A 23457-nucleotide genomic window follows, 5' to 3' on the forward strand; every position below is an offset into this window, starting at 1 on the left:
GCAGTTTTGTAGTTTCTCTATTTACTTCTATTTTACTTCATAAATAGAGAACTATATTTTTCTTCTCAACCACACAGCAACAGTGCTATGTTGTTCTCTTTTTTCTCTTGAATGCGGAGAATATGGACTTGTGATAGGAAACAAATTATGACCTGAATGGCAGAACCTGTTCTGTGCCCTTGGAACAGGGACAGAATGAGGGGAGCCAAGACTCATCCATAAAGAGGTGTCAGTAACTCTCATTTGCCAAACTGCTGTTTGGCACGAGGGAGATGGAGTACCACAGTAATGTTCAATGGGCCTTGCTATTGTGCACGAGTCTTGTGGATGGCAAGTGTGATCCTTCAGGTGTGGGGACAGGTTTACTTAGGTCTTGTTAATGCAGTGTTACGTGGGAACTTGTCCTTTTGCCTTTCAAGCTCCTCTCCTGCTCTGTTCTCTTCCTCCCTGATGTGCTTCGCAAGCACAGCTTGTGCAGAGAACTACTTAAAACTCGGGATTCAAAAAGAAAGAGGCAAGAGGATGTGGAGGGTACACAGGGAAGGAAAAGGGTTAACTTATCCGAACTATTGGATTTTTCATTGCCATCCTGCTGGCCTGTGCCCCAGGATGGGATAATCTGTGGCAATATTTGTGTATTTGTACTTACAGTCCCCTGCCCTGTGAGCCTGTGGCCGGAGAGAGCAGGGGAAGAATCCCTATGAGTAGGTAGGAAGTGTCTGCAAGAAGATGTGTAGGAGGCCTGAATCTGCATATTGCTTCTTCACAAATATTTTTGCTAATACCATAAGGTAAAAAATGTTAAACATATTTAATGCTACTTAATAAAAAGTTTCTTGTCTGAACTTCTGCATCAAAGTGATGGATTCTCCTGTGGGATGCCTGAATTCCTAGTCATCCGATTCAGCACTCGTACTGCCATTAGCTACAGGGGGGTTAAATCCCACCCCCTGCCATCCTACTTGGTGGCACAACAACACACCTCCTGTAGGATGTGGAGTGTACCGAAAAGGTGACAAAATATCTTGATGCTTTTATATAAGGAGCTTCATCTCATGTGTGTGGTAGGTATTTGTGTTCCAGAGAACTGTAACTTAAGTCATTCATTATTTTTCCTTTTCTGTGTTCTACATACACTGTAATCGGGTTTCAAAATGAAATGCACAGTTTCTGAAAACTGAAAAACTAGGGAAATATGATGGATTTTGCTCAGTGAAGAAGATGCTGTTTTGAGATATACTTTTTACATAAAATGGACACAAGCACAGTATGCAAAACTGTGGTAGTGTTCCCTTTGGCCAATTGCTACTTATCTTTAGAAAGATGGAAATACCTTTAATTCAGACATCTCTTAGATTGTATTCTGCTTTTAGTATTTTAAAATATCAGTCCACTCTTTCAGCCCTCCGGGGTTAGAGTAGTACTCTGTTTATCTTTGCTTTTAGAGTGACTATGAATGTCACAAAATATTAAGCAAACTCGAACTTTTTCTGTGCCTAATTTTATCCAAGCTGTGGGTATTTCTTTGACATTGGTCAAGTTAACATTTGTTTTTGCATATTTGTGTATTATAACTAGTAGCTTATTTATAGCCAAATATGCTAAGTAGCAGAGAGGAAAAAAAAATAGAATGTGTAATAATCAGCTGAATTGAAGAGAAAAAGAAGAAAAGCTTCTTTTCCCCGAAGCATGCATTCTGCATCAAATTCAGCTTGACAACTGACCCTTTTAAAACAGTGCCACACAAATTTGTCATCCTTCTCAATATACAAGAGACAATGCTTGTGTATTAAACAACCCCCCTCCTCACCAAGTGAATGTAGCCCCTTCCGATACCCTTTGTGGTCTCCTTGCTCTGTCCTCATTCACTGCACTGGCGTTCACACGGTTATTTACACACTTACTTGTGAGGGGGTCTTTGTGAAAAGCAAAATCTTTGGGAATGTTAAAATGAATAATAACTCATCTGAGTATTTACTGGAAGTTGCAAGTCTCTCTTGAAAATCAATGTGTTCATTTGCCAACAAAAAAAGAAAGATTTGCTAGTTAATTAACAGTTAGCTGCCAGGAAAGCTGTAATCCTGCTTACAAGCCGTTCATTCTTTCAGTCAGGAAGGCAAAAAACAACCATAGGGCTTGGTGGGAGCAACGAATGGCAAGTATATTAAACAGACCTGTCGAGAAACTGAGGGTAAAGCATTAAAGTCAGAACAGGCTGATTATAGATGATCTCTAGAGGTCCCTTCCATTCTGTGTTTCTGTGAAAGGTAGTCCATTTAAAAAATAATAGCAGTGGAGTAGCTCTATTCTATCTCCATCCAAATACTTCATGACCCTTCTCATGCAGCAGTATTCAGAGATGCTAGGTGGGTTATTCTGTAGTGTTTTTCTAGTGTGGGATGGGAGAGAAGTGGGTGGTAGTTCTGCATCCTGTGCGTACCAGGAGCTTTGGAAGCCTCTTTCTTTGTGAGAGAACACGCAGCACGTGCTCTCAACAGCAGGCTTTCAGATGGTGCTCTCATGGCTTGGGGCATGCTAAGCTGCTCGTTTCTCCTCCCAATACTGTATTTGCACACCAAACTGCTTGTGCATCCATGGGTCGCGTGTTCTTGCGGTGCTTCTTGACAGATTGAGGACCACGGATCTGATGATAATTTTCAAACAGATAAATTCATGGTTTGCACCAAGGTACTTAGGGCAAATTCTGTGTGGAAAAATTGCAACCTTAACGTGAGAACTGTGACATTTAAATGAACATCTGCTCTTGAAAAACTAGAAGGTCAGGCCAGGTGACATGGTAAAATAAATAAGAAGAGTGGTTTGGGAAATGTCCTTTGTCTGTTACTGCAACAAACAGCAGCAGATTATCAAAAACATATCCCACAGTGGAAAGAGGGAGTCAAAGAAGAAAAAGTCTGTTCTTCCCTGTTGCAGTTTGCAATACCTTGGAATTCTGGTGAGGAGGAAAGATGGAAAAAAATCCCTAGCTTTTGTGTTCAGACAACTTCCATAGCTGTTTATATTCATCTTTATTTTGCTCTTGTATGTCTGTATTTTGCTCCAAAAGGCAAGTCTCTCCTGCTGCTTTTCTGTGGTCCCTTGCCTGAAGGCATCACGAAGCTCCTTCCCACCTTGCAAGGTTCTTATGGGCTGTCCAAAGACACAGAGGGAGATATGCTAAAACAGCATGATGAATGAGATATAAAATATCTCCTTAAAACTGTTAATATTTGGTGCCAGTTCCCTTCTATATTTATGGTACTAAAATTATAGAGTCCTATGTCATTAGACTCTGATTAGACTCCGAAGTACTAGGTTTGCAAGCCCGCTCAGATGGGAAAATATTTATTACCTTAATAGCTTATCCATGGGTACTAAAACATTTTCCCTTTTCCTTTCCCCAAGTACTGGAAAAAGTACTATAGAAAACAAGTATATCTCATGTGAAATTTTACCTAGGTAACTGCACATCTAATTCTGTGCAAGAAGTGGAATGTAAGCATTTTACATGTGCATTTACATGTAAAGCCCATCTTTCCTATGGACACAAAGGCAGGCCTAAACACTGATATTTACCTTCTATAGAACTGACTTGATTTGTTTCTGCAAAGCATTTGCTCTCCAGCTAAACTGTTTGAGAGAGAAAGGACAGTGTCTCGATGGTGTATTTGATTACTGCCATGAAGTCCTTTGTTAAATATTGTTCTTCACCTAGTGTCACTTGGCAAATTTTTTATCAACATAATCAAGTCCCTAAGTTCTAACATGGAGAGAGACTCAGGATATCGACTGACACCTTATTTTGTGCTCTTTGGCTGCGACGATCCTCTTCTCTTTGTTTGTAAGGGCTAAAATGCGCTGCCATCTCTGACGCTGTGCACGTTAAAAAATTCAATGTCAATCTTTGTTTCTTCCTCTGCTCCTCCCACAAAACCTGTATGCTTTTCGAGAGCTGTTCTTTGGCATGTTCCTGCTTTTTGGCAGTCTCTTAGGATACTTTTTCACTCTTTTTTCCAAGCAGAGAGTTGCAAGGGCTGTGGTCATTTTTGTCCAGAACTGAGTTGTTCACCACAAAGAGTGACAGGAGGGTGAATCCTGAGCACTGGGAAAGCTGCTTTTTTTTTCCTAACTACAGGAAACTGTGTCTATGAAACAGATTTCTGGGCTCATACATTTGTAAGTAGGACTGTTATAAAATATTTACAGGTGTGGCATGAGGATTAGCTAATGAATGTCTCCTGTGTTCTCAACAAAGCAGTAAAGGTAGTGCGTAACGTGTACGATTCCCAGGTTTTGTTCAGCAAGCCTTCTAAAGCACCTGATACTCATGGCTTAACATGCAGAACCGCTGTCCGCGGCTGAGGCGGAAGAAGGCCAAATCCCGACACCCCTCAGCGCTGCCGCTCGCAGCCCCGCGGAGGGAGAGGGGGCCGCAGGCTGCGGCCTGCAGGTGGGAAGCGGCGGCGACAGCGGCTCCAGCACCTCTGGCACCGGGATGTGGCCGCCCTTTGCCAGCACCGGTATTTGCTGGGATACAGGGAGGAGCAGCGGAGCATGGAGTCCCCGGGCTGGCACGGAGAGCTGTGCTCCCGCTCCTGCTGGCGCGGAGAGCTCTGCTCCCGCTCCGGCCTGCCCGGCCGCGCGGCTACCTGGGAGGCCTCTCCTTGACCCCGGCGTAGTGCAGTTTTTCCTGCTTTACTAAATTAGCACCATAAGCGTGCGCAGCAAATCCTTCCCTTGTGATGCACTTCGCAAGCCTAGGTGGAGAAGGGAGGATTATTCTGCAAAGTAAAGATTTTTTTTTTTTTTTTGCGAAAGCTCAGGACTCACCCAAAGGAAAATTGCTTTTCCTCTAGAAAATAGTGAGATGATCGGGAGGCTCCAACTAGTGCTTACTGTGCTAGTTGAATTCCTGTAATTGATACTTTGTCTCCTCGTCTGCTTATTTAATGTGTTTGCCTTCCAATGGAAAGGGCTGAAGTCTGTTTGGGGGCCAGCTGCCTTCGAGGGGTGCTTAGGACCAGGGAATCGATGTGTCAAGCTGAAGCTTCTGCAGCGGTGTTGGAGAAATGCGTATTTATTTGCTTAGTAATAGCTAGGCATACACTCCGTTTCAGTTCTCAGCACTCATTTAGAAGGCAGTTTGAAATGGGGAATTTTTTCCTCTTTTCTCCATTTTTTTAAAGCCACTATATCAATTTGACTTGACATTTATAATGCAGCTTTCACAAGCATTGATGCTGCAAGCCTTCTGACTTAAAGATGAATGTTGCTGACCTGCAGTTAACTTTCTTACCTATAAGTAAATTTTCACGTAAGTGTCAGGGAGAATGTTCTATAGGAGTAAATATGGCATCAAAATACCGTTTCCATCTCCAGAGAGGAGACTGCTGTCTCTGCTATAGACTAAGTTTCTGTTTTCAGTGTTTCATAATGCCAATTTAATGTTTTTGCTTCTTGGTAGCAGAGCACAGAAAAGACATTTGAATTGAAACTTTCAGAATGAACAGTGATCCATACTTAAGAATCCGTATCAGTTGGTTTGGTTTTGCTTTGTGTGAAATATCCCTGGAAGTTCTTATCCTTTGAGACTTGTAAGTTGTGTGATTAAAACCAGGCACGTAACAAAATACAGCTAACTTCCTTGTAGAAGTTACCACACTAAAAATAGTTCTGGTAGTGACCTCAGGGTGTGCATCAAGCGATGATAGTGGCTGCCTTTTCACAGTGGAAGAACGGGGCTGATGAGGTCAAGGAGGATTACAGCATGTTCCTGTGGAGAGCTTGGTAGGTACATTCAGGATTTTGCAGCTTCGCCAGCTAAAATGGGTGTGTTTCTGTGACTGCCTTATTTTAAAATATCTGGGAAGCTGCAACAAGCCCCAAAAGAGTCTGAGCGCCAGCTTGCATAGTTCGTGTGCTCAGCACCCTTGAGAGCAGATCCAGCTTTCTGTGTGACTTATGCATGTTTCAAAGATAGAAAATCCAAGCTAAAATATGATCAATATCTGTGTGCTTCTGTTGAAACAGTGATAAATTGCCATCCTGGCTTTTGCTTTACTGTTTAGGCCTTTTCCTAAGTTGCTTTGCTTGTTTTTTTGAAAACTAATGAATCACCAGAAAGTGATGCCACATCTGCACGCTGTTCATTTTCCAGGTGATGATCCTGTAAAATCAATTTTATGGGAAGACTTTATGACTTTCTGATATTCATAGGTGGAAAATGGCATTTCCTGAGAGCAATGCATGCAGGTAACCTTGCTCGGAGCATGGTTTGCTGGAGGCAATGGATTGATTGTGGACTCGTGCCGGCCCACAGGAGATGTCCTGCTGGCATGGGCACCTCCCTTGGCTGGCTGGAGTGTGACTGTGAAGCAAACTCTGGGGTAAATGTCAGTGCGATGGGATCTGGGCAGATCCTGCTTTTGTTCCTGCGAGGGAGGGAAACTTCTTCAGCAATGCCTCTGGAATTCCAGCCTTATCTTGGAGAGCGCTTGTGCAATTCAGACAAGTAGTAAGAAAACATCCTGAGCACATGCTCAGTCTTTCTGCTCGTGGCATCCTGTGCAAGGGATATTTTCCCTTGCTATAGCTTAATTCTAAAGTTTTAAAAACTCTGCTAGGTTTTTAGTGAGTGTTGCAGGGTGTGCTTATGATGCTGCTTCCTTTGTTTGCCTCCCACCACACAGCCACGCCGGCTCTATAAGAAACCTGCCTGTGAAGCGCATTTTAATATTGAGATCCAGCACTGATTAGAATACACTAATGCCCAGTGGGGATATGTGTCATTTTTTAGCAGCTGCCGAGCGCTGTCCCTGCTGCTCCAATTAACACGTTCGGCACACGCTTGCCGGTGAGTGGGCTGTATGTATGGATTAAACCACTTCGCTATTTATTCAGCCAGCACGTGTGATGCCAAAAATGGATCGGCGCCTTTCCTGTTCTTGGAACAAACGAACTCAAACAGGGTCTGGAGTCTGTGCCTGCATAAATGTGAGGGTAGCGTTTAATTGGCACCTGGAAACCGATTTTGCCTTGAGATATGGTTCAGTCCATTGACTAAGGAGTATCCCCGCCTCCCAGCCCCTCTTCAAATGATGGAGACGTAGGATCGGGGATCTCAGCACTGCGCTTCCTCGCGCTGTCAGGCAGATCCCTTCAACTCTGTGCCCTTTCCTTTCATAACTGCTTGAAACACGGAGTTTCTCTTTCCACTCCAGTATTTTCCTGCTTTATCTGCTTGCATACTGAATCGTTGCAGGCAGTAGGTTGGATAAAGCCTCTCCCCCCACCCTTTTTGCTTTTTCAAGGGAAAAGAACATGCTTTCTAGGCACAGCTGAGGTAGCGGAGGGGTTCTTTTCTTTCATGGTGCTGGCCGGGCCGGCTGGGGGGCACAGCTGGGCCGGCGCAGCCGTGGCCCTCGCGCTCGGAGCGCTGCCCGGGGCGGCCCGGCCATGGAGCGCTTCCTGGGCTTTGTCAGGCAGATACGGCGCTCCCGCAGGAGGAAAGGCAAAAAGTACCGGCCGGAGGAGGATTACCACGAGGGCTACGAGGATGTCTACTATTACGCCTCGGAGCATTTTCGAAGTGAGTATTGAGCATCGCCCCCTTTGCCTTTGTCTGGGAGAAATATTATGCCGTTGGGGTTATTGTTGTTATGAAAACGAGCCGCGCCGTGGAGGTTTCCAAAGCAGCGGACAGGCAGCGATCGCTCCCTCACAATTTCAAGTTGGCGGCTGCTGCTGAGCGAGCCCTGCCCGGAGCCCGGGCAGCGCGCGGCTCCTCTCGGCGCAGCGTAACTCCGGCGGGCCGCGCGCTCCCCAGCGCTGCCCAAGAATTAGCAGCCGTGGTTGATTCTTGGCATGCATGTGGCTGCAGCAAAGCAAAATAAGCCGCCTGCTCGGAAGTCCCTTTGCAAAATGTGCATGGTAACTTGCAGTGCATTGGGATTTATTCGCTGTACCTGTCAGGGCGTGTGTGCACGGGCTGCCTCTGGCTGCTCCCCGTGGGTTGCAAATGCCCAGAAATGCCTGCAGGGACAGTGCAAGGGAAGGCACGCGGAGACCTCGCCGCGTTTATTATGCAGCGCTGTCAGCGCAAGGTGTTGACAGTAGAATCAGTCATGCACAAAAATTCTTTTTAAGAGGTTTCTGCTGTTCTGGCCAGTGGTTTGGGAGTTTTGCTGCCTTTTGTTGCGCAGCTGAAGTTTGATGGACTTTTCTTTGTATGTACCCGTGGAGTAGCTGTCAGGTTCTTTTTGTATGATTTGGCTTCATTTCCATTTTGCTGAAATAAAGCCTGAAAACCTTCCATTTGCTCCAAGACAATAAATGTGATTGTGCTTTAGAGCAACTGAGTACTGCCATTATGTGGAAAATTATGAAGCAAGAGATTCTATATTGGTTTTCTCCCAAGTGCACCATGCTTGCCTAGCTCCAGAGGTGAACTAATGTGGAGAGTTTGGTTGTTTCCTGGGTCTCTCCATAAAAAAAAAAACCTTACAGTTTTGCATTTTTTGGAAGATTTACTATGCTGATCATCTTAGAATTTATCTATGCTGTTAAGACTGAGCTCTCATAGGAAAAGAGCTATCTGGGGAGGCAGTATTGTTTTAGTAGGTTATGTATTACCATGGAGCACAGGAACTGAAAATTTTAAATCTGTGTAACACTGAAGAATGTGAAAATGTTCTAAGTTAATGAAAGCAAACAACTTCTGTTGCTTTAATATGCAAATCCAGGAAATGCATGGAAGCTGTCTGTCAAAATGCTTCCCTAGCTGATGGCTCTTGAAAGTCTTTGAAATAAGAAAGCAAAACCTTCCAAAACCTGTCATATGTAATAAGGGTTTCTTGAACGTCGATTAATAAATTATTGCTCTTGACTTAATGTAAGTGACTAATGTTGAGATAAATGCCTAATAGTTTTTTTGTTTTTTAGTTTTATTCTACTTTGAAAATAAAAGGATATTTTTCTCTCACAGTTGAGCCTGAGTATTTTAAAGTGGATGGATCTGTGTTAGACTTTGTAATTAACCTTGAATGTTGCTTATACTTAGTGATCATAGTCCGTAGGCTAAATGATCAAACTAATGTACACACGTATAGGTTTGGACATACAGGTGGTTTGCAACTTTAGGCAGTTACTTAAACAAAATGTGTCACGGGAGATTGAGCCCTGGAGCTTTGTTTGCTCGTGAGGAAGAGAAGATCCTTGTTTCCGGCGATACCACCCCAAAAGCCGTCGCTCCTGCAGCGCCTCTGCTGCGTGGGCTCCTCGCGCGCGTCCCCCCGCGCTGTGGGGGGCTTCATGGGCCGCCTACGGCAGCTGATGGACAGTGTCAAGAGGGGCAGCTGGTGCTCCCGCAAGGGCGCTCTTGAGGCTGCATTTCCTGTGATGGTAACAGTGACATGTTTCATGTTTAATTTAGTTATGGCCTGGTCTTATGCTGTGTACACTTCAAATTTAGAGTACCTGCACACTTGTTAAAAGCTATTCCTTTTGTATTCATGTGTGTTAGAAGTTCACGTGCTGGAGAGTAGCATCCTCTTTATTCGTACAATTTTCAGAATATCACAGCTAATGCAATCAGAGACTCGTTGTTCACTCAGCTGAACAGAGCAGGAGCTTTTTTGGATGTTTCCTTTCCCTGTAGTGTTGTCCACCCCTCCTCAAGGGTCATCTTGTATATGCAAGTTAGATATCCAGGTAGCTATTGCATTTGAAGATTGTCTGAGCCAATCACTTTATGGGCTTGTTATTCCCTCTTCCTCCCTTTGATAATATTGCTGAGAGTGGAGACAGAATTAATGTGAGTGCAGAAGCTGCATTAGAATAACCAAAAGATCAAACAGAAAGAAAACAGTGTTAAAAATAGAATAGGCCTCTGGGGATCACGAGAAAAAGGTGACTTTATTGTGTCCTCAGCCCGGGTGTGCCTGAATATTGTAGCTCCTGCTGTTAGGTACACTGTCTCTGCTGCTCTGAAGTTCTGCCGTGGAAGACCAAATTAGCTGCAATACCAGGCACAACAGGATGAAGGGAAGGTGTAATTCATGCCTGAAGCTCCCTAGGGAAAAAAAGAGACTCCAGCTCTTGGAGTCGGGCCCTCTTTTTTTTTTGTTAGACATTTGTTCATTTGGCTTCAGTTAAAGGGATATCTTGGATTTGAAATGTAGTATCAGACACCTGACTTCTCTAAGAGTTTTTTTCTGAGCTGCATAATAACTAAAACAATCTTCTTTCTTACACAAAAACATATTGACATTAGTAGTGCAGGTGTCATACTCATTTCCCTGAGACTTTACACTGTGAACACGGGTAATGAAATTGCAGCCTGAGCTACACAGACACGTTGATGCTTAGTGCTTAAAATGCTTTCAAATGTGTTATATTTATCTTGCACAGCATTACAGCCCTACCATTCAACCTGTTTCTTTTAATGAGGCTTTACATGAAAAAGAAGGCACTTGTTACATCCTACCCAGGCTGTTAGGGAATGGTAGGAGTGTGTAGCAGAGCTGCCTGGAGCAGTTCCACAAGTGACGTATGTCCCTTCACGGAATCCATACGGCTTTGCCAAGACCTTTGAGTTTCAACCTAGGCTCCTGCAGGAAGCTGTCTGGGGATCCGGCCTGGCCTGCTCGCCTCTGAGCAGGACTACAAAACAAGCAACACCCTTCCCCTTCTTCCCCCTTTCTCCCCAAATCTGATTTCAACGTCACACTTTATTTCACAAAAGTTTTAAAAGATTTTGGTTTTGTGCCATTGGAATGAAACCAGATTACGGAATTTATAGGTTATAGCAAAATATAGTTGTCACAATCTGCCCATATGCCTCCAGAGAGCATTACTTTGAACACTCACTGATAAATTTTCATCTCATTTATGTTGGTTCTGGTTTCTGTCATTCATTTTTTCCTGAAAGATTCTCAGTTTTCATCTTTTTTTTTCTTCTATCCTTTGTCTAGGTCTTGAATGTGCTCTTTGACAGGAACATTAATATTTTAGACAATGTAGTCAGACACAGTATATCTTTGGTATGGTGTTTTAGCCCTTTTTTTAATTAGTATATTATTTTTTTCCCTTCAGTGTCCTTTGAAGTTTACTGAAGTATATTGAGGTTACACCAACACAGCTTTGTTTCCTCAGATCAGATTTTCCTATCACTAAACAGTGATATGAACTAAACTAAATTTTATCTAGTTATAAGAGAGTATATCTGATGTAACAGATTTTTTTAAATGCTTTTAAATTTTTTTGCTAGAGCTGTGGTTCCTTCTAGGAGTTGCTCAGTACTTTTTTGCTAATCGTTTAGTCCCTCAGTTTCAGGACATTTACCTCTCTGAATTTGCCTTCAAAAAGCATATGATTTTTTCTTTCTTTCTTTCCATTAATTGTCCCATCACTATCCCTATGTCATCACTGAAATGTGAGGAGTAGGATATTTGAATTCCATCATGTTCTTCTATTCCTCAAAAAAATAAGGCCAAAGAAGAACTGAAAGCTTTGTATAGCTCGCAATTAAAGACATCCTCTTTACTGACTGAAATCTGGGTACAATTAGCTCAAATGAATATTCAGTTTATGCTACACCATTTGGGATTATGTCAGCAGAAAAACTCCACTTACTCAGATTGTGCATTATTCTTCAAGATGACTCAGTGTTATGATGCAGAAACTCCCTCAGCTGTCAAAATCTAACTAAAAATGTCCTTGCATTTCATAAGCTGAATTGCCCAAAAAGTGTATTAAATATTGATAAAACAGACCTGTTATTGAAGAAGTCCTGAGACAAAGTACGAAGGCAAGAGATGTCCCTGTGACTCCTTAATACCATGGTCAGCATCGTTACCTGTCAGAGCATTTTCCCTCTTTCCTTTCATAGCTCTTTCTTGCTGTATTCTTTTTTTTTTTGCATTTGGTTGGAGTTGGTCTGTTGTGCGGGGCTGTAAAGGAGTTAATGGCTTTATGCATAATGTGGTGACAGGGGATTGAGCCTTGGGTTCAGCCTGCATCCAGGTTAATTGATCATCAGGGTGAGGGATGCGTGACAACCACTTCACATTCTGCAAGCCGTGCCCGTTGCTGTCTTTGCAGCTTAATTGCCTGTCTCATGATATTTGTGTGGGGCTGTTTCTCCTTCCATCCCAGGTATGGTCATGTGAGCACAGCAGAATCTCAGCTTTAATTTGCATTAGAGGTAAGAAATTTGGAGCATGCTAGTAGAAAAAGGGCTTGCTTTTCTACTGGCAGACCTTGAAACCACAATGGAAATGCACTTAAAAATATTTTAGATAACTAAAATTTAATAATAAAGGTCCTCATTTCCTCCCCTCTACTGCTTATTTTAAGATTTTGAACCCTTGAGATTGGCATTAGCAGGTAGCAGTTAATTGGTATTTGTCTGTTTTCCATAAGTCATTTATTTCTGAGGTGGGAAGGTGCTCTAGCCCTGTCAACACCACTCTAGCTGTAATGGCTCGCAATGCATTACGTGATCCATGGGCACCCTGTCACCACAGACTGGCCGTCATCCAGTTGTCGGCTCGGGGAGCAGGCAGGATGGAAAAACGAGAGAGCTGCGGCTGGGACAGACAGTCCAGGTGGGGACAGACCCACCTTCCCGCTCTGAGATTTGCAAACAGAAGTGATAGCCAGTGGCTGTGTTACTGTCCCTCTACATCTGCTTCCGTGCCAAAACTTCCTTTGTGCAGGTGCCGGGTGTCCGTCTTTTTTCACTGGCTAAAGTTCAGGCACTACCCCAGACTCAGGTGCAGCACCCTCCTGCTCATGCTGGGTTGCGTTTGCATCTCCAGGTGTGCTAGCTTCTCCTCTTGCTTCTTTAACAGGTGGGTATTGCGTCAAGTGCGGTCTTGTATTTTGTGACAACCACGCTCTTAATTTGCCAAGTGCCTTTCCAGTCTTGAGCTTGTCACAGTCTAGTGAACACATCCTTACGAGGAGAAAACCAGAACAATTGCACATTCCGCTGGTTTTATAGACCAGCAGCAAACCTCTAGGAATGGGTTATAAAAGGAGAAAAAGAAAACTAACATTTTTAAAAGCATGTTATGAAATTATTTACATCTTCCAAGCCCTAAACAAGTATGCATATATTAACATCTTATTTTTGTTGTTTTATATCAATTAAAAGCTGGGATGGGGCTGATGTTTGTAGATGTGTAAGCTGTTTGAACAGTAACTTTAGCGCATTATGTTGTTGAGATAAGTCCCCAAATAGTGTAATTGTTTCTGTGTGCACTACAGGGGTATCCCGTTGCACAGTGTGTCACTGAGGACCCGAGAACGCGCAGCTGCAGGAGCGGAGCAATGGCTTGTTCTAGTCAGGAAGGTTGGGCAGAAGTGCGAGGCTTGCTGAAAGACTTTAGTTTTCCTATGAAACAGGAAATACAGAAACTATACTTTTTTTTTTTTTTCCTAAAGCACTGATGCAACAGCCAGTTTAAGTTCATTGGCAGAGCATTGCTTTTTTCATTACCCTTTGTGGCCCTCCTGCAAGCGGCTCTTAGGCTCCTGGGGCAGTGCAAGCCACAGAGTGCAAGACGTTGCTTTAGAGTCACTTGAGGGGAAACATTTTATTTATTCTAAGTCACAAAAATAATGAGATGTGAGTTGTGTAACTCTTTGCTAGCAATTATGCAATTATGCTGCAATTAGGATCATGGGTTTTCTCTCTTGTTATGCTTTCATTCTCTTTCACGTCCTATTCTTTACTGTTCTCCTGAAATAAAGATGTCAATTATCCATGCTTGAGAAATGTTTTCACTCTAGGCCTCTTTTTCTTCTTACAACTGCTTCTGGTATTAGACTATTCCTCTAGTGTTTTAGACTAAAATATAAATAGTACCCATCACTCTATCAGGAATATATGTTAGTCATGTTCAGGGAATGAAATTGAGAGAGACCTGTACCTCCATTTAATTTCTTACCTCCTGAAATATATGTGTAAGTTAATGGTTTTGTCATTGATGCATCAATTTGCATCATGAGCATGTTAGTGGTAAGATTACTTTCTGTACTTGGACACCCTGAAGTGAATGAAACATTATGTTTTATTAGCTAAGGTTAAAGACATAGGTAAGAAGGTCTGCTGAGGCCTCTGTTTTAATATTGGCCTGTGTTCTAATGGAAAACTTAAAATGATTAGTGGAAATAAGAAGGAAATAATAATATAGCCCCTTGCTGGTAATAAACATTACTGATTTTTTGCTGCGTTTTTCAGTCATCGGGCACACAGGCAGCTCTAATTAATGATCAACGTGAATATAAATCCCTGTTTACCTTGAACAGTAGTTATATAACACAGATTTTGTAGTTGCCTTTGCATATGCAGAAATTACGAGGCAACTTTTTAATGTTTCTCATCAGAAAAAAAAAAAGCAGACCCTGGGAGAGGTTTAGAGCTGCAGACATCTCTAAAAAGGGGTAAGACTGTGGTTGAGTGGAGGAGCCTGTGAGGCCTCCTGAGCCTGAGGTTGAACTCTCGTCTCCTGAGCTCCATCTTTGTCTCCTCTCCTCATCAGAAATGTGTGAAGCCATTGGTTTAGGAATATTCTTATTCCCAATAAAAGGAAGCAACTTATTGTAGGTCTCAGTTAACTTCCTTGTGTGAGAGGGTAGGATCTGCAGGGGATCACAAGCTTGCAGCCCTGCTGAGAGCCTTGGCATTTGAACTATGCACAATTTTATTGGAAGGGTTTTCTAGTTTCCTTCTTAAATCCAGCAAATTACACACAAAACAGAAAAAAAAAACAACAACAAAAAAACATTGTTGCAGTTGTGAAGACATCTTCAAAAATTAAACAGCACTGGAATTAAGGTGCCTGTAAGTTGGCCCTTCATTAAGAGCCCTTCATTACAGGACAATGTGCTAATTCTTCCTAGCACTCTACTTCCAATTTATTCAGCCCATAGAGCTGCCTGTGCAGCATTCCAGCATGGTGCAGCAGATGTTTGTACACATGAGCATGTTTGTAGACATAAAACATAAAGCCTCAGTACTCAGAAAAAGTCAGGTAAAGGGCATTTCTGGCTGGAACCTGAAATTATTGCATACTTTTAATCATCGTCTCTCCATGCTCTAGTTCTCCACCTGTAAAATGAGTGAATGGCACTTCTCCTTCACAGGAAAGCTATGAGAGCAAATTACTGTTGGCCAAGGTTTCAAGTACTAAAGTGATGAGCACCATAGAAAAGCCCACAAAGAAATTAAGGTCTGTCCTGAGGAAAGGGCTTGAATAATGCGTGGGAACTAAGGCATGCAATTACAGTTTAAGCAATGAGGGAAAAGATGATCTTGAGCAATTTCTCATGTAGTTAAAGCCATTTATTTCAGACATGAAATGAGGCAAGGTCATATAAAAATTGGGAGATCAGATAATTAAAGTTTGCGTGGTAAGGCCTGTGCAGAAGCAGGCCAAATTAAGGATTGATAAGAATTCTTGGATCTGGCAGCCCCTGACTTTGCATCTTGCATGACTTTTTCATGTTTTGTGTGTGTGTGCGCAGTGGAGATTATGGAACAGCAAATTCTTGTTCTTTAGCGAGCAATGGCAATTTCAACACAGCCTGTCATGGACGTCCTCCCTGAGCGCAATTCTTGCTCTGCTCTGGGCAAAGGGGCTGGGGAGGAGTCTCCAATTGATGGCCAAGGGAAAAGCACATCTGAAGGGGCACTGCAGGGTGCTGGAAGAGGCCCAGAGCAATGAAATCCCTTTGGGCATCAGAGGTCCCTGTTCTCCAGGTGTCAAAATTAGGCCTGTGGATTTAGCCCTAGTGTGGGTGTGGAGCTGAGGAGGGCAAAGAAGAAAGAGAGGAAGATATTTATGGCATAGTGAGAATCTCCTCGGAGATCTTCAGAGCTTACCAGGACAAGGCCAGGAGGAACCAGGTTTGAAGCTGGATCCAGCTTCGACGCTGGCCTGGCTTTTCTGAGCAGGGGACTGGGGCCAGCCGGGCTCCTGAGAGCCCTTCCAGCCCAGGTTATGCTGTGATTTCATGAAAAGGTGCCCTGGTTGGAGAAGAAAGAAAACCTGCAAAAGGAGACTTGGAAAGGAGAAAACAGATGGAAGACAGCTCTGGGGAAAATACTGTTTGAGTGAAACTACAAGAAAGAAAGTGAAACCAACAGCAGACAGATAATTTGTGAAGTAGGAGCTCAAAAAAAAATGGTGTTTTCAGACTGGTTCTCAGGTGCTTGCTTTGGGTGTGCTTAACAAGCTCGGGAACTGTCCATGTTATTTGGATAACACTCCGCTCCCCAGGAGGGGGAAACCCCTCACTCCACAATACAGCTTCTTCCAGCAACTGGTAGGAACATTATTTAAAAGCAAATGACTCACACTCTAGTACCAATAAATGCAGTAAATAATAGTGGTTGCACAAGTATCTTCATATTTTAAAGTTACAGATGTATTAGCTTTTTTTTTTTTTCCCTCTTGGCTAACTTAATTTTCAAGCTAGAGTAGGAAATGATTTGAAGGCCGGAGGGCATTGCCCGTAGTCCGTTTGTAGAAGCCCCGCTGAAACTGTACAGAAACAGAGTGTTTTTGCAGGGATGAGTCACAGCCGGCTGTGCTCGTGCCCAGCGCTCCAGAGTCAAAGAGCTGTTTGCCACCTTGCCTCATGGGGACGTCGAATCTGACAGCCTCTCCGAGGGGAAGGAGGGAGATGTCTGTGGAAGGAAGTTGGGATGGAGCCCGGCTCTGTGGCAGTGTGCTCCCAGCACAGCCAGGCCTCGGCTCAGTCAGCAGGAAATCTGCATGTGGCCAGTGGCATTCACAAGTCAGAAGGCAAGAGCGCACAGTTGCTCTAGTTGAGTTTTGTGTGGCGTGTCACTCAAATGTTGTGTTTAGTTCATTGTGAAAAGGAGGAGGGGTGACTTCGGGAGCATCGAGAGCGAAGCAGTTCAGGCTGGTGATCAGAGCTGTAAATGAGCGGTTAAATTGGGTGGAAGGCAGGGAGATTGGGGAACCAAAGGCCTCTGAAAACCCCACAGATTTAGTGACAGTTTGGCCATCTCTGACATGGCCCCGCTCTAACACATGTCACTTGCAGCTCCCAGAGCACTTCTAGAGAAGGTGCTCTGGAGCTCCAAGCCTGCTTAAATCTGTTACCACTGTCTTCTAACGCAGTAGGCATTTTTTCAATGGCAGACATGAGGATCTCCTGCTTTTTCACTATTTCCTCATGCTGGGCTGTTGCAGAGCACTCCAAGGGCCACAAGGGTGCAAGATGGACCACGTGTCGCGCGCAGCATTGCCCAAAACTGAGCAAAGCTGCCAAAGGCCGTTGTTGCAGCCCAGAGGTTGGCAAGATGTTGAGTGTTATGGCTAGTTGGACTTTTTACAAGAACATGCCCATTTGGAGTACGTTGTTCTCTTCGAAGTAAGGAATGATAGAATTGTATTAACTCTTAGTTTAGAGTCTTAGGAAAATGTAGTGCTGGTAGCATCATTACTCTGAGGTTTACACCAGTACAAGGAGAAAAGAAGGATGAGGAAATACACCATGCTGTTGTGCTAAACTCTCTATCTTTCTCAGGGTATTTCATTTTTAAGACAGTATTTAGAATTCCATGAAAATTATTTTTTAGGAATTAATTCCTTGGAATTTTTGCACAGCTCAAGTTTGTTGATGTTTTATGCATTGATAAATTGTCAATGGATTTGCAGGTGAAGAAAATGTAGTTTTGGTTAGTGATCTCTCATTTTCTGATAAAATGAAGCGTGTCTTATATGATTAATTATTAATGGATGATAAGCACAGGCAGCAGCTTTATGACTTTAGAAAATGTAAATCACCACCAAGTGGTGGGTACGTACACATAAGGAGACCAATTTAACCTCATTTTTGAGAAGCCTACAGGAGATAGTTAATAAACACTCTCTCTTATGATCACTTCTTCTCTACACAGTTAAGACTGTTTCTGTAAATACTGCTCATCTTCTGTTCGTAACAATTTATCTTTTAAAATGAAGAGCTCAAATAAACTTTAAAAAGATCCTGGGAACTCAGCAGTATCTAACAATCTGCACTGTTTAGTTAGATGAACCATCTTGGGTTGCTCTTTTGGTTCCTGTAGTAATACAAAATAAGGTGGAAACTTCCTATTCGCAATGCGTGTTTTTGTTTTGAAAAGCACAAAGTACCTGAGTACAGAAGTGCTGTTACAGTGTGTGCTGCTTTTTCTACTTATTTATTTATTTGAAGTGCATGTGCTGCTCAGGAGGATGGTAGTTTGCTGAGGTGGCAGAATGGTCCGGGAATGTAGATGATGACCTGTCTTTATAGACTTGACCTGAGGCAGCTGGGAGGGCCTTAATTTAAGGCTAAGACAAGAAAAAAGAAGAAAGAAAGAAGCTGTCCAGGGAGGAAATACAGCAAGTGAAGTTCTGACAATGTTCGGATCTGCAAGTTCATCTCTTTCATTCTGAGATTGCAGCCTTAGATTTCCTTGTGTTTTCCAGCACATCTCCGAATGCGTTGGAAGATTTAATCATTTATTTGTAAGTGCTGGGTGGAAAATGAAGTTAGCTCTCCCCAGAACGCATCTGCACTCTTGCTGCTGCTGGTGTTTTATCAAAACACCCTGTCGAGTTGGCATCAGGGAGCGTCTTGCAAGGTGCCGTGTTGCCTCGGCTGGGCCGTGCTGAGACGGGGCCTGCAGACACCATGAGCCCTTGGGCGCCTCCGCGCGCACGCGGCCCCCGCGACTGCGTGAGCTTGGGCCGCTCACGAGGGGCACGTGGCCGTGACGCCAGGGAAAGGCCTGCGCGCACGTGGAGTAAAACGCAGCTCCTCTGCAGTCTGCAGCTCCCACCAAACGTTCCCTTCAGTTCTGTCGGGTTCCTGTACTCTCCGCTTCGCTCTCTGGCCTAAGGAGGGTATTTTCACTGAAAGGTCGGCGTCCTTGGCTTGTTTGCTCTGTGGCAATTTGTAAGCGTATTATTTTCATTTTACTTCCCAGGTGACTCTGTTCAGCCTCCCAAAACAAAGTGCGTTGATTAGTTCTGCATTGTGTCATTTCGGTGCCCGAGCTCAACCCTGTTCATTAGAGCTGAACTGGAAAGCGCAGGCCTCAAGCACCTCTGCTGACAGCAGCCATTAGCCTGGAGCACAGAATTCAATAATCATTGATGAATACAGTTTACTGCTGATTTGTATGCTTTGAAAAAGTCAATTATTTGTGCCATATCTTTTAAGTATGCCTTCTCTTAGAATTTAAATCATGTTTTGAACTCTAATAATGATATTTTAAACTGTAATACAGGGAAAAAAAAGGAAAAGAAAAAAAAAGAAAATTGTAGCTTATTTAACACTGACCCAAAAACGCTGATCTGCTGAAGCAGAGTGAATAGATATAGTGCAGTAAATATTAAATGCATTAGAAAACCTGTCAAGTACAGTGATTATTTTATTCACTTAGAGGCAAATGGTTTCAGGTGAAGCTTTAGAGAAAAACTCACTGCTGCTTTTTCACTATGTGGAATCCAATTACTTTTAAAGGATCCAAGGAAATGAATACACGCTTCCTTTGCTATGGAGGCCAGTGGTGAGGCTGAGACTGGGGCTTGAAATCATCTCTGACTCTCTCAGACAGTATCCATGTGCGTATGTGGAAATTGCATGTACAGGTAAATGATGAGTTGAAGTTTTTAGTTGGGTGTAAAGACTGCAAGTGGGGAAAGAAGTCGTGTTTTGATTTTTATCTCTCTTTTAGTGGCTCCGTATTTTTTCTTTGGATGTGTGAAAAGAAAGACTTAAAGAACTTTACAACAAAGGGGGCTTCTGAGGTGCAGTCGCTGCGGAATAAATAATTTAATTCTGGAGCTTCGGTTGCAGCACAGAGAGCAGGATATAAAACTTTGGTCTCTGTTCCCATGTGCAGTTAAACTTAAGTTATTCCCAGGCGTGAGTGGCTGCTTTGGCTATGGAAAATAAGAGTGGTGCTCTGAAGGGAAGGTGTTCAGCACTCCCTCTTGGGAGACGGGAGTGTGAGAGGAATTATTAGAAAAAGCAAAGCACTTGATGTGGAAATTTAGGCTCAAATGTGCATACGTGTGTCTAGTTATGTGATTTGGGAAGCATTACTTTGCAGCAGATTCTTAGTTCAATAACTCTGCATGCAAAATTGTCTGCCATGTTAAAATCCCAACACACTCTTCATACGTAGATAAGCACCACTTTCAAGCAGCAAGTCTTTGAAGTGCTGAATTAAAAATGAGCAACTTCTGTAACAGGTAAAGTTCCTGTATCCCCAAGGGTTATGACCACCACAAACGTCTTTGGTTTCATAGCTGTAAATTACTTCCCCCACTCTTTATCTTTGTTCGAAGGAATAAAAAAATAAGAACATAATCAACTTTAAAACCACTGGCAACTTCTTCCCAGGCCAGACCGCTATCAGATGCCTATTTGCCCCTTGGAATAAATGTCTCTCTCTCTGATGGACAGTACTTGGTTGTGTAGATACAGGCAATTTATTTTATTTTATTTTGTATTACTAATATCTAGTAAATAGTAATGCAGATCTTACCCTGTCATTTCTTTAAGAGTGATTTCAATCACTAGAGAAGGTGGACTCTTTTTTTTATTTGATTGACTGTCCTTATATTTCTGCTTTTTTGATCTGTAGCCAGGATTGCAAGCAGAGATACTGTGTGAGCAAAGTGGAAGGTCTTTGTCCTTTCCACTCTCTACTCTGGGGGATCCCTTCATTTTCCTGCCTTTCCCTGATCTGTGTGAGGGCTCCGCAGCTTACAGAAGTAAGTGGAAACCCCTCTTCACCCTTTGCACTGGGTATTGGAAGAGGTTCTTCAGGGAAAATTATTCCATGCCCAATGGGTATTAGCAGCGCCCGTAAGTGGTGTTTTCTCAGGTATACCTGAGTGCCAGCTCTGCCCTCATGTCTTCTTGTCATCAGGGAAAAGTAGTTTGTTCTCATTTCAACATAATAAGGAACTCCAGGGTTATGAACATCAGAAATAGTACTAGTGAAGACAAAACATTTTGTGGTTACTGCGTTCGCTTTGGTTTATCCTGACATGCTGATGCATTTTGAAGGCTAGGGACAGTTTTGTCTGCATTAGGATTTTATGAAGCATTAATTAATACAGAGTGAAAATACTATATTTCCTCTCGAGGATGCTGCTTCAGGAAGTCTCTTTGCTGCAGGGCAGGAATGACTCCTTCCTTTGTTCCTTCCTTTTCAAGCTAGAAGAAGCCAAACTAGAGGTTAAGGTTCAGACTGTACATGCAAATGGCTGCAAATAGATGGGCTTTTCCCCCTCTGTGTATCCTTTTCTATACAGAAAAAAAGTGTCTCAATCTCAAGATTGAGAGTCTACTTTGGGGAAAAGTCCATGACTTTTGGATAACCTTTAACTCTAGAAGCCACTCAGATATGAGTAATTATGAAATTATTTTAAAATGCCAGTCTCTATTATTTGTTTTTCAAGTGTGCTAAAGCTTAAAGCTCTCTGAGAATATTGTTGGCATTTTTTAATGAAAAACTTAGTTTTGCTAAATCTTCATGGGGAAGAGGGAGCACCATTCCTCTCGAGGATGAGAAAGGCACTCTATTTAATTGGAAACACAGAGGATGGGGGGAAATATGAGAAGACAGGATAGAATAGGATTTGTTTCTACCAAAATTAAACCAACTGGCTCACATACATGCCCCGGATGACCTGATGCATAGTCTGAGATAAATATTAGGATTGGAGCGCTACCATCGCAGGCGTGAGCAGTGCCCAGCAGAAGGATCATGTTTCTCCCAATATTCCAGCCATCTCATATCATGGATCAGTTGTGGACAGTACTGGGCCAAGAGTCAGCCCTCTTTTCTTCAGGATTTCATGTTGCTTAAAGCTCAGGATCTCCAGGCTCTCCCCTTGTGTCTTCGGCCCGTGCTGAGGCTTTGGCCATCTTCCCTCGGGCATTTTGTCTCTGAGGGCTGCCCTTGGACTGTCCTCATCTCTGTGTTGGCCTGATGGGAATGAACAGACCCTCTCTGCTTTGCATGTCCGAGTTGCAGCAGCTCAGGTGGTTGTAGGGGTGGTGGGGCTGCCTTTTGCTCCGAGGGGAGCAAATTCCTTCTCCGCCCCATGGTAGCTCCAGCACAAGGTTATTTCCTCAGCCTCTGTGCAGCAAGGCTCTTGCTTAGTTCCTTTCCCAAACAGTTTTGAACAGCCCCATTACACTGCGGATACCGAGGATGCCATAGCTCCCACTTTTATTCTTTTTTGGGTCAAATCAGATCCTGCTCTTACTCATCTATTTGGTAGCATTCTCATGAAAATGAGGAAAGAGTTAATTATAGAATGTTGGTAGGAAAAATAAAGTATCACTGAAAATGGTGAGGAAAATTGTTTTTTATAAAATGCTCGTATCTGTGAGTCTTTTTTTCTTGTCTTGTCTTGGCACTGGTTAGGTATCTTTCATTTCTGAAAAATTACTTCTTTCTTCTCCCAAAAGAGAGTGCTAAATTAAAGGAAACAAATTTTTGCAATTATGTTTACCTTATTCAGCTATATTCAGTGTTTTGTTACACTGACTTTCCTGTCAGCAGTCCAAAACTGCACTGAGTGATTGACTAGCCTGAATAAATTCCGTTCTTCTGCATGGATTTGTGCCTAAGCAGTTGTTCTTGTTTGGTGAGTTGTTTTTACTAGTTGAATTGCCATTTTCAGCGTCTTAATTCTTTCTCTTTTTGAAAATGGTTGGGCATGTTAGATCAAATGAGTTGTAGATTCAGTGACTGCATAAAGCTAAGATGCTATTTTTGAAAGTTTAAGGTCAGGCTGTGTGGAGAATGCTAAAATACATAAATCTGTTGTACGGAGAATGACTTTATAACTTTAGGGAACACCAGTCTGTGGGGGGGACTGGATCAAGTGAAGTGTGTTTAGACTCCTTAAAGAATGTAATTGTTTCCAGGGACCCAGTGCCAACTGTCAGGAGCAAAGTTAATTTGCTAATGGGAATACTGGACCCTTTGGAAAGCCATTTCAAGTACCAAGTATGCTTCAGAGATTTAATAATTCATCAAAGGGGCTATATTAGGTGTCAGTGAGCGTGCCCTCGCGTTGCTGTCGCACCTCGCTCGCGACGCGTTTCCAGGCTCATCATGGTAACGCTGCCAGATCCGTATCGTAACCGGGGTGCTGGTGGGCCAGAAGCCACGGGCCCTCCTCACATCTTGCTGCAGATTCTTACACCTGGACTTTCCATGTGAACAGTGGCCAGGAGGAGCGTTTTAAGTGGAGTCACGTGCTAAGCTGTACCACCTCTTGCCTGGAGATTGCTCATCCTGAGTTGTTCAGGCTGTGCTAAACAGGCCCTAGTGAGCTGCAGATGGCCCAAAATTACTATTTCGTCCCGTTTGCGCACATGGACAGCAGTGAGCGTAAGCTGTTTGGGTCCCGGCATCAG

At 43.1% G+C, this 23457-nt stretch overlaps 1 protein-coding gene across 1 annotated transcript in view; it reads left to right on the plus strand.

Annotated features, from left to right (window-relative positions):
- Positions 1-7455: 7455 nt before the first annotated feature.
- The window catches only part of GRIP1 (glutamate receptor interacting protein 1), a 212623-nt gene continuing 196621 nt past the window's right edge, over positions 7456-23457 (plus strand). The window contains exon 1 of the mRNA XM_088522924.1: positions 7456-7588. Within this exon, the coding sequence (XP_088379050.1) occupies positions 7456-7588 (133 nt within the window). The remainder of the gene's footprint in view (positions 7589-23457) is intronic.

Source organism: Tinamus guttatus, unplaced genomic scaffold (genome assembly GCF_059628265.1).
Source record: "Tinamus guttatus ecotype Peru unplaced genomic scaffold, ASM5962826v1 Tinamus_guttatus_pri_ptg000171l, whole genome shotgun sequence".
In the NCBI taxonomy this organism is placed as follows: Eukaryota; Metazoa; Chordata; class Aves; order Tinamiformes; family Tinamidae; genus Tinamus; species Tinamus guttatus.